We start from the raw sequence: 11339 nt of genomic DNA on the forward strand, positions 1-11339 counted from the left end.
GCCTAAACCAGGCCTAAACCTAAACCGGCCTAAACCAGGTCTAAACCTAAACCGGTCTAAACCAGCCTAAACCAGGCCTAAACCAGGTCTAAACCAGACCTAAACCAGCCTAAACCAGGTCTAAACCAGGTCTAAACCAGACCTAAACCAGCCTAAACCAGGTCTAAACCAGGACCAAGATTTGTGACATAATCTTGTCACAAATAAATCATAATTCATAATCTTGTCAGACTCCTGCTGATGCTGGTGCTAAGAATGGACCAATTACAGAGCAGATGGTGCATCCAAACAAACGTGGCGACGCCCCCTGCTCCCGGTTCAAACAGAAATACTGAATATTTATGTGTTTTATAGTGAAGATGTTTTGTGCATCTGTCAATCAAAAGACGAAGTCTTTGGACGAGTCGGATCTTCAGCAGGTTCAACGATAATGACCCTCACTCAAGACGCTCCTGATGATGGCTCCAGACCCCGGGGCCCATTCTAACAGTCTTTGTGTCCAGACCCCGGGGCCCATTCCAACAGTCTTTGTGTCCAGACCGTCACAGGCCTTGGCTCTGCAGCCGCACGATCTCCGTGGCTAGTCTCTGCGCGTCCAGGAGTTGAGGGTTCAAGCTCATCGCCGCGTCGACCAACTGCGCGCTGAAAATGGCCCGTAGCTTCTTTCTAACTTCTTCCCTCGGGTTGTGGGCGTGGCCCGCGCTCGCTCGGCCCGGCTCCCACCGCGGGTTATCCCCGCACAGGGCTCCAGGGGGCGCCGCGCAAGGGTCTGACCAGTACATCTGCTGCGGCGGGCGATGGACGCTGCGCTGCACGTCCGGCGGCTGACTGTACGGCGGTCGCTGGGGGGCGCTGTGGGGCTGAGCGTACACGTGGACGCCGTCGATGGAGCCCAGGCCCGAGTCCAGTTCGTGGGAATCGCCACTCGTGACGGAAGCGCTTTCCAGCGAAACGTGTCTGGCTTTTCTCTCCCGTCTGGAGCTCTTCTTCCCGGGGACGCTTTTCGAGCCGAGCGAGTTTGTCCCGTGGGACGTCCAGCTGGTCTCTGAAGCGTGGTCTTTCTTTAAGGTCAGATGCTTGGCCATGTCCTCCACCAGAGAGAGGCTGTGCCCGGGGGCGGGGCCAGGGGGCGGGGCCAGGGGGCAGCGGCTGCGAAGTTCGTCGGCCAAAGACTGATTGGACTGTTTGGGCCGATCCGGGTGCAGGAAGCGGCACTTGATCCCAAACGTGCACTTCCTCCCTGAAGCAGAGAGAATGGAATTGAATTGAATCAAAAACAAACTAAGAAAAGAAACAAATCCTCCGATTCTGACTCAAAATAGAACTAAACCAGGTCTAAAATCAGACTAAGAGGACTCGTTTAGTCAACTTGACTCATCGTTTTTAAGCCTGGTTCCGGGTTTAGTTCCGGGTTTAGTTCCGGGTTTAGTTCCGGGTTTAGTTCAGGGTTTAGTTCAGGGTTTAGTTCAGGGTTTAGTTCCGGGTTTAGTTCAGGGTTTAGTTCAGGGTTTAGTTCAGGGTTTAGTTCAGGGTTTAGTTCCGGGTTGAGTTCCGGGTTGATTTCCGGGTTTATTTCCAGGTTTAGTTCAGGGTTTAGTTCCGTGTTTAATTCCGTGTTTAATTCCGGGTTTAGTTCCGGGTTTAGTTCCGGGTTTATTTCCGGGTTTATTTCCGGGTTTATATCCGGGTATATTTCCGGGTTTATATCCGGGTTTATATCCGGGTTTAGTTTCGGGTTGAGTTTCCGGTTGAGTTTTGGGTTTATTTCCGGGTTGAGTTTTGGGTTTATTTCCGGGTTGAGTTCCGGGTTTATTTCCGGGTTGAGTTCCGGGTTTATTTCCGGGTTTATTTCCGGGTTTAGTTCAGGGTTTAGTTCAGGGTTTATTTCCGGGTTTAGTTCCGGGTTTAGCGTCTCGCTCACCGTACGGACAGTTCTGCTTCTTCTGGACGACGGGACATTTGAGTCGCAGCTCGTCCAGCGACGGTCCGTGTCGCCCCATCGGGTCGTCAGGGGGCATGAACCTGAGGGCAGAGGGTCAGAGCGTGTCGGGTCAGAGCATGTCGGGTCAGAGCGTGTCGGGTCAGAGCGTGTGGGGTCAGAGCGTGTGGGGTCAGAGCGTGTCGGGTCAGGGCGGGTCAGAGCGTGTCGGGTCAGGGCGGGTCAGAGCGTGTCGGGTCAGAGCATGTCGGGTCAGAGCGGGTCAGGGTGTGTCGGGTCAGAGCGTGTCGGGTCAGAGCGTGTGGGGTCAGAGCGTGTCGGGTCAGGGCGGGTCAGAGCGTGTCGGGTCAGGGCGGGTCAGAGCGTGTCGGGTCAGAGCGTGTCGGGTCAGAACATGTCGGGTCAGAGCGTGTGGGGTCAGAGCGTGTGGGGTCAGAGCGTGTGGGGTCAGAGCGTGTGGGGTCAGAGCGTGTCGGGTCAGGGCGGGTCAGAGCGTGTCGGGTCAGGGCGGGTCAGAGCGTGTCGGGTCAGAGCGTGTCGGGTCAGAGCGGGTCAGGGTGTGTCGGGTCAGAGCGTGTCGGGTCAGAGCGTGTCGGGTCAGAGCGGGTCAGAGCCTGTCGGGTCAGAGCGTGTCGGAGCGTGTGGGGTCAGAGCGTGTGGGGTCAGAGCGTGTGGGGTCAGAGCGTGTCGGGTCAGAGCGGGTCAGGTCCTGTCGGGTCAGAGCGTGTCGGGTCAGAGCGTGTCGGGTCAGAGCGTGTCGGGTCAGAGCGGGTCAGAGCCTGTCGGGTCAGAGCGTGTGGGGTCAGAGCGTGTCGGGTCAGAGTGGGTCAGAGCGTGTCAGGTCAGAGCGTGTCGGGTCAGGGCGGGTCAGAGCGTGTCAGGTCAGAGCGTGCCGGGTCAGAGCGGGTCAGAGCGTGTCAGGTCAGAGCGTGTCGGGTCAGAGCGGGTCAGAGCCTGTCGGGTCAGAGCGTGTCGGGTCAGAGCGGGTCAGAGCCTGTCGGGTCAGAGCGTGTGGGGTCAGAGCGTGTCGGGTCAGAGCGGGTCAGAGCCTGTCGGGTCAGAGCGTGTGGGGTCAGAACATGTCGGGTCAGAGCGTGTGGGGTCAGAGCGTGTGGGGTCAGAGCGTGTGGGGTCAGAGCGTGTCGGGTCAGGGCGGGTCAGAGCGTGTCGGGTCAGGGCGGGTCAGAGCGTGTCGGGTCAGAGCGTGTCGGGTCAGAGCGGGTCAGGGTGTGTCGGGTCAGAGCGTGTCGGGTCAGAGCGTGTCGGGTCAGAGCGGGTCAGAGCCTGTCGGGTCAGAGCGTGTCGGGTCGGAGCGTGTGGGGTCAGAGCATGTGGGGTCAGAGCGTGTGGGGTCAGAGCGTGTCGGGTCAGAGCGGGTCAGGTCCTGTCGGGTCAGAGCGTGTCGGGTCAGAGCGTGTCGGGTCAGAGCGTGTCGGGTCAGAGCGGGTCAGAGCCTGTCGGGTCAGAGCGTGTGGGGTCAGAGCGTGTCGGGTCAGAGCCTGTCGGGTCAGAGCCTGTCGGGTCAGACTCACTTGTCGTTGACGAAGGAGAACATGATGAGTCGCTCCTCAATGAACAGCTTCCACTCGGGGTTCTCGCGCTGGAGGTCGCGGTAAAGGTCGTTGGACACGATGAGTCCGTCCGTTTCGAACGCCAGCTTCACGATGTAACGGTCGTCATGACAAACGATGCGTTTCCCGCGCACGCGCTTGGACGGAGTGAAGACGAGCAGCTTCTGCCGCTCCAGCTCTCGCAGAATGTGCTGATCTACAGAGAAGCACGATCACACGTGTGTCAAATCATCGTTCAAACGCTTCGTTATCAGACTAAAGTGCACGCCTTTTTATCCTCTTTATTTGTTTCATTTATAGCTTTAATCAGCTCTTTTTGATCTTTACGTCCCGAGCGGTTCCACAGGTGCACCACAAGGCCGTGTCCTTTCCCCTCTGCTGTTCATCCTGTAACACCAGCGCGCGCCACAAGGCCGTGTCCTTTCCCCTCTGTTGTTCATCCTGTAACACCAGCGCGCTGCAGCGTCACCATGACGACAGGTTCATTCTGACATACGCTGATGCTCCAGGAGGCGGAGACAACCATGAGCCGGTTGTACATTGTAAACGAGCTCACGCAGCGTAATTAATGAGCTGATGCCGGGGTGCGACTTATACTTATATTTATACTTATATACTTATACTCCGGAGCGACTTATATATGTTTTTTTCTTCTATTATGCATTTTTGGGCCGGTGCGACTTATAGTCCGGAAAATACGGTAATAATCCATTAAGTCTGTTTTTATATTCTTTGATGCTTCTTAATCACTCCAAACCAATTAACCCAAGAATATTGACACAAAACCAAACCAAACCTATAGAAACTGTGTCAAAGACAAACTTCATCAATATCAATAAATATAAATACTTTTTAAACATATATCGCAAATCTAATCACATATTTCACCAGAAAAACTTCGCCATCTTAAATAAGGGGATTTTTCTGTTTTCTTTGGTTTTTCAGTGGAAATGTAGCGCTGTCATTGCGTCGTCATGGTTTTTCTGTTGTTGTCTGTGGTTTGGGGTTCTGGTGACCCACATTCTCCTCCGCCAATCAAAAGACACGACCGCGAAAGTGCAAAGTCAGCGAAACGGTGCAAAAAACTGTCAAAATGAAGAAAAAAACAAAAAGCAGCGCTAGAGGATTATCTTATCTTAACGAATACGGTACGTTCAAGGACACAAGTGGAACCGCAGTCATTATTTTGTAAATTGAAGTTTAAAGAAGGATAAAATGGCAGAAGTATGATTATTGTTCCTCCCACTCCTTTTCGGAACACTTCATCGAAAATATGTATTTTGTAAATGTAAGAAATTAATCAAATATATGTATAAATGTCTATTTGTCTGTCCAATTCGACAAGTTAAAAAGTGAGAAATGTATTGAAAATGTTACAAACGTTTTTTTAGCCTTTTTTCACAGTTTTGGCCGCGACTTATACTTATATTTATACTTATACTTCAGTGCGACTTATACTTATATTTTATACTTATATTTATACTTCTATACTTATACTCCAGTGCGACTTATACTCCAGTGCGACTTGTACTCGGGTATAAACTACAGTATTTAGAACAATAAAGTCCATAGTAAATATGAATGCATAAGGTGTAAAGCGACTGTTTGTTTCGTGTTGTATTTCCTCCTGGAGCGGGACGTTTCCGGGCACGTCTGAACATGCGTGTGAACATATACAGAAGGTTCCGGACGCCGCCGTCGTACCTGAAATGGGAACGTCGGGCCGGGGTTTCTCGCTCCTCCACGACGGCACGAACACCGTGACGCTCTTGTGGCCACGCCCCCGGAAGAAGGCCACGGCGAGCTGGATCCCCAAACACGAGAACACCTCCTTGTTCCCGTGACTGAAAGAGAAACGACGCTCGGTCAGGCTGAAGCTGGAGTGAACGGGAACGATTTTGCCTCGTTTATTTGACTTATTCGCGCTGAGAAAGGGGCAGGAACGACGCGGCGAGTCCTCGGATGACTCGAAAAAGTCGTTTTAAATGTCGCTGCGCTTTATCTTCCAAACACTGCGGCGACGCTAAACATCCTCGGACTCGCTCAGACGTGTCACCGGGCAATTCGCATGATCGGATTTCTCTTTCCGAAACACACGCGACAAAAATCTGATGTAATGATAATTTATTTTGTTGATAATTGTGACTTTGATGTAATAGATCAGCCGACAGGGAGACAGTGAACGAGCCGGTTCATAAACATCCAGCCGCTGCAGGAGAAGGGCAACGCCTACGGGAGCGGGAACGGCATCATAATTATTGCAGAGTCGTCCACAGGTTGCCTTTTCGCAGGATCAGCTCTGGGGAAAAAAGGGGTTTACGCAGATAAAATTGGGATCGAATGCGTGAGGAATGTCTCATTTGCATATTCACTTCTGCAGATGATGACAGACAAGCTCAGGCGTGTGGAGAGTCCGGGTTTAGTCCGGGTTTAGTCCAGGTTTTAATCTGTTTTATGTCTGGTTTAGTCCTGGTCTAAGCCTGGTTTAGTCCTGGTCTAGTCCTGGTTTAGTTCTGGTCTAAGACTGGTTTAGTTCTGGTTTAGTCCTGGTCTAAGTCTGGTTTAGTTCTGGTTTAGTCCTGGTCTAAGTCTGGTTTAGTTCTGGTTTAGTCCTGGTCTAAGTCTGGTTTAGTCCTGGTTTAGTCCTGGTTTAGTCCTGGTTTAGTCCTGGTCTAGTCCTGGTCTAGTCCTGCTTTAAGTGAATTATTTGCATATTCTCCTTTGCAGATAACAGTGAAGGTGCAGGTTGTGACATAATCCCGGTTCAGACCTGATTTAGTGTTTCTGATTTGCATGTTCACCTCAAGCGGACACATTCAGGCTTAAGTTGAAACTGGAATGAAGGAAGTCCTTTTAGTCCTGGTTTAGTCCGTCAGATTTGCATATTTGGTGTTCGGTTTTGAACATAATACAAACATTTGCACAATGAAGCACATGCTCAGATGTATAAGCGCCAAGAGGAAGTCCTGGTTTAGTCTTGGTTTAGTCTGCCTGATTTGCATATTGAACGAGGCGTGTGGTGTGGACAGAGGAATGAAGGAGCTCAGGACGTTCTGGCTCTGCTCCAGCTTCACTCTCCATTCTTTTTAAACCTGAGGCGTTTAGTCATTCCAGGTTTATGTTTTAGGGTTAAAGGCGACTGAAAGTGTAAAATAACTGATTAAAAGCGACAAAAACTTTACAGAAACTCTGCTACTGTGAGCAACAAAATGTAAACAAATGTGACTAAAATATGACTAATTGTGCCAAAAGACATTTTAAATCGACAATTAAGTGTGACACAAATGTGAGTAGAGGAAACAAAAACACAACTTTAAGTGACAAAAATGTGACTAGAAGCTTCAAATTTTTTTTTAAAGACGACGAGTATAAAAGTATTTCATAGTCTTTGGATCATGTCAGACGCTTTATGACCTGGACATATCAGATTTAGATATTGCCGTGCGACACTACGAAAAGCAACAAAATGTAAATAAATGCGAGAAGATGCTTCAAAAAAGTGTCTAAAAGTGACAAAAAAATTCTAAAAGTGACAAAAACGTGAACTCAATGAAAAATATGACTAACAGTGACAAACAATATTTAAATCGACAAATAAGTGTGACAAAAATGTGAGTAGAGGAAACAAAAACACGACTTTAAGTGACAAAAATGTGACTTTAAGTGGCAAAAATGTGACTAGAAGCTTGAAAGAAATCTAAAGACGACAAAAACGTGAGTAAAAAAGTATTTCACAGTCTTTGGATCATGTCAGACGCTTTATGACCTGGACATATCAGATTCTGAGTCCCGTGCGGCGATAAATAGGAAACAGCTGTTGCTAACGTGCTACGCTAGCGCTGCGTTGCTAAGCACAGGTGGTCTTCACTGGACACAGACTGACCTCATGGCCACGTTGCTCCCGTCGATCACGATGGGCCTGAAGGGGTCGTCGTCGGCCCCGCCCTCCTCCGCTGGCCCCGGCGCTCGCATCTCGGCCTGCGTCACCGGCACGTTCATCCGCACCGCCGCCGCCGCCCGAGCGTTCCCGTGCTCCGCCTCGCCCACCTCCACCAGCTTCTCCAGCAGCTTGTCCGTGTCCAGGGCCGGCCCGAACTGGCGCAGCACCTTCTGGACCTGCTGCGCCGAGTATCCCAGCTTCTGGAAGAGCTCGAGCCGGGCGCCGGAGAGAGACGGCGACGGCGGCGATGGCCATGTCAGCGAGGTCTCCGGCGACGTTTCGATCCGAGAGTCTCCGGCGGGAAGGACGTCTGAGTTCATGTCGGTCACGCTCATCTCGGGCCCTGAAACGGGACAAAAGAACGGTTTTAATCCACAAATGACGAAATATCCTGAGAGATAAATAATACGCTTTATTTGTGAATATTCTCTCTTGATATTTCAACCTTTATTTGTTTACCGTATTTTCCGGAGTATAAGTGGCACCAGCCAAAAAATGCATTATAGAGATGAAAAAAAACCATATAAAAGTGGCACTGGAGAATGAAATGCAGTTGCAAGTGTGAAAATGACAAATAATATCACATATAAGTTGCTCCAGAGTATATAAGTATATAAATATATAAGTATAAATGTAAGTATAAGTCTCACCCCGGCCAAAACTGTGAAAAAAGGTGCAACTTATAGTCCAGAAAATAGGATAAAACATGATTCAAACTGTCTCATTGTGCGTCAGAAATGATTGTTTGACTTCTCTCGATATAGAACGACAAAACTGAACCAGATCAGGACTAAAAAGGGGAAAAAACACACAAAACACTGAAAACTTTCCCAAATATTCAGCGTTTTGAGTCTTTAAAATGATCAGCAAAATAAAGTCCACAAATGTTCTTGCTTTTCGTTACATCAAAAGAAGTAATTCTAGAAGTATATTTGATTTAATTTAACTTGATTTAATTTCTATCTATTTTCATTTAATTTTATCTAAATTTATTTAAGGTGATTTTTTTCTCCCTCATTCTTTTCACAATAAAACCTAAACATTATTATACTATTACACTAAACGTACACACCTGATGCCTACTACTACTACTACTACTACTACTACTACTACTACTACTACTACTACTACTACTACTACTACTACTACTACTACTTTCTACTACTTTGAGTGTTTTTATTATTCTAAATCCGTGTTTTTGTGACGCAAATAAACACAACCTTGTTATAAAGTGAATTGTAAACGTAATAAAACAGTAATAAGACAATAACACAGAAGTTTTGACTTCTACGTGATAAAAACACACTTTTAAACTCTAAACTTGTCTAAGTCGTGGTTCCGTCTTACGCCCTGTTTACCTCTGACTACGTGTCGTCTCCAAACGTCTTTTACGCACGCGCCGCGGTGCGTGAGAGCGCCCGGACCTCGCTCACCGTTCGGTCCCGTCGCTCCTCAGACCCCCGGTGGTCCCCGGTGGTCCCCGTGAGTCTGTCCCGCGCCGACACCGGAGCCACGCGCGTCTGTCGGCGGCGTGTTCTTCTGAGCGCGCCGCGTCGAGGAAGTGAAGCAGAGGCGCCGCGCGCGGGACATGCAAATGAGCTGGTGACGGGGCGGGGCCACCGGGGGCACTCCCGGTTCAGAAAGGTTAAACCGTGTTCTCTCAGCGTGAAGGTGTCCCCAGGTGTAAGAAGCACACGGGGCCCCGTAAGAGGCACGCAGGGCCCCGTAAGAAGCACGCAGGGCCATAAGAAGCACGCAGGGGCCCATAAGAGGCACGCAGGGGCCCATAAGAGGCACGCAGGGCCATAAGAAGCACGCAGGGGCCCTTAAGAGGCACGCAGGGGCCCATAAGAGGCACCCGGGGCCCCATAAGAAGCACGCAGGGCCCCATAAGAGGCACGCGGGGCCCCATAAGAGGCACGCAGGGCCCCATAAGAAGCACGCAGGGCCATAAGAAGCACGCAGGGGCCCATAAGAGGCACGCAGGGGGCCATAAGAAGCACGCAGGGGCCCTTAAGAGGCACGCAGGGGCCCATAAGAGGCACCCGGGGCCCCATAAGAAGCACGCAGGGCCCCATAAGAGGCACGCGGGGCCCCATAAGAGGCACGCAGGGCCCCATAAGAAGCACGCGGGGCCCCATAAGAGGCACGCGGGGCCCCATAAGAGGCACGCAGGGCCCCATAAGAGTCACGCAGGGGCCCATAAGAAGCACGCAGGGGCCTATAGGCCCCATAAGAAGCACGCAGGGCCCCATAAGAAGCACACAGGGCCCCATAAGAAGCACACAGGGCCCCATAAGCAGGGCCCCATAAGAAGCACACAGGGCCCCATAAGCAGGGCCCCATAAGAAGCACACAGGGCCCCATAAGCAGGGCCCCATAAGAAGCACACAGGGCCCCATAAGCAGGGCCCCATAAGAAGCACGCAGCTGTGATTATGTCAAGCTTTTAAAATGAAGTTTATTTGTTTTTTCGAGCTTTATGACTTGATCTGACACAATTTCACTCAAATAAAGATTAAAAAAATAGATGTGATTTAGAATCATTAAAAGTGACACGAGGACACTGTGAGACGAAGACAAACACGTCTGAAGAGTTCAAACATGTCATTCATCTAAACATTTATAAATGAAGGAGACAAATTCTGCTTCAGGAAAAGAAACAAGATGAGTTTTTACATATTTTATTCACTTATGTAGGCTGGATCTGCAGAGGCGGAGCTACAGGAAGGACAAGCCTGTCCCAGAGGGCAGTCCTATGTCCCCAGAGGGCAGTCCTAGGGCCCCAGAGGGCAGTCCTATGTCCCCAGAGGGCAGTCCTATGGCCCCAGAGGGCAGTCCTATGGCCCCAGAGGGCAGTCCTATGGCCCCAGAGGGCAGTCCTATGGCCCCAGAGGACAGTCCTATGGCCCCAGAGGACAGTCCTAGGGCCCCAGAGGACAGTCCTATGGCCCCAGAGGGCAGTCCTATGGCCCCAGAAAGCAGTCTTAGGGCCCCAGAGAGCAGTCCTAGGGCCCCAGAGAGCACACCTATGGCCCCAGAGGACAGTCCTAGGGCCCCAGAGGACAGTCCTATGGCCCCAGAGGGCAGTCCTATGGCCCCAGAGGGCAGTCCTATGGCCCCAGAGAGCAGTCTTAGGGCCCCAGAGAGCAGTCCTAGGGCCCCAGAGAGCAGTCCTATGGCCCCAGAGAGCAGTCCTATGGCCCCAGAGAGCAGTCCTATGGCCCCAGAGAGCAGTCCTAGGGCCCCAGAGAGCAGTCCTATGGCCCCAGAGAGCAGTCCTTAGGCTCCACATTTCTTTATTAACTGTAGTTTTATACTTTGACCACATTAAGTGAAATGATGTTTCAGTTTCTTGGACACAGTGTCCTCAGTCATGGACTGAAACCCAGACCAGACCAGAAACCCCAGGGGCCCAGACACCCTGTAGACACGTTTTGGTTTATTACCTCTCTTTGTGAGCACAGACCATGTTTCCAGGTTTATGCCATATTTTAGTCTCTTATTTGACCCTTTATAGGATTTTAAGGAATATTTTTCAGTATCTTCTATGTCAGGCCATTCAGGAAGTGAGGGGCCGTCACAGAGGGGCCGTCAGAGAGGGGCCGTCAGAGAGGGGCCGTCTGAGAGGGGCCGTCTGAGAGGGGCCGTCTGAGAGGGGCCGTCAGAGAGGGGCCGTCACAGAGGGGCCGTCAGAAAGGGGCCGTCAGAGAGGGGCCGTCACAGAGGGGCCGTCAGAGAGGGGCCGTCACAGAGGGGCCGTCAGGGAGGGGCCGTCTGAGAGGGGCCGTCTGAGAGGGGCCGTCTGAGAGGGGCCGTCAGAGAGGGGCCGTCAGAGAGGGGCCGTCAGAGAGGGGCCGTCACAGAGGGGCCGTCAGAGAGGGGCCGTC

The 11339-nt window shown here is 51.1% G+C and overlaps 1 protein-coding gene across 1 annotated transcript in view; it reads right to left on the minus strand.

The window, feature by feature from the left end:
* The window catches only part of zc3h12ab (zinc finger CCCH-type containing 12Ab), a 9972-nt gene extending 994 nt beyond the window's left edge, over positions 1-8978 (minus strand). The window contains exons 1-6 of the mRNA XM_072447215.1: positions 8809-8978; positions 7394-7793; positions 5215-5354; positions 3472-3706; positions 1922-2022; positions 1-1240 (exon numbers count right to left, since the gene is read on the minus strand). The exon at positions 1-1240 is cut by the window's left edge and continues 994 nt beyond it. Of these exons, the coding sequence (XP_072303316.1) occupies positions 543-1240; positions 1922-2022; positions 3472-3706; positions 5215-5354; positions 7394-7785 (1566 nt within the window). The 5' untranslated portion in view covers positions 7786-7793; positions 8809-8978 and the 3' untranslated portion in view covers positions 1-542. The remainder of the gene's footprint in view (positions 1241-1921; positions 2023-3471; positions 3707-5214; positions 5355-7393; positions 7794-8808) is intronic.
* Positions 8979-11339: the final 2361 nt, after the last annotated feature.

This window comes from Eucyclogobius newberryi, unplaced genomic scaffold (assembly GCF_026437365.1).
Source record: "Eucyclogobius newberryi isolate DKJ021-1_F unplaced genomic scaffold, fEucNew1.0.hap1 SCAF_16, whole genome shotgun sequence".
Taxonomy (NCBI): domain Eukaryota; kingdom Metazoa; phylum Chordata; class Actinopteri; order Gobiiformes; family Gobiidae; genus Eucyclogobius; species Eucyclogobius newberryi.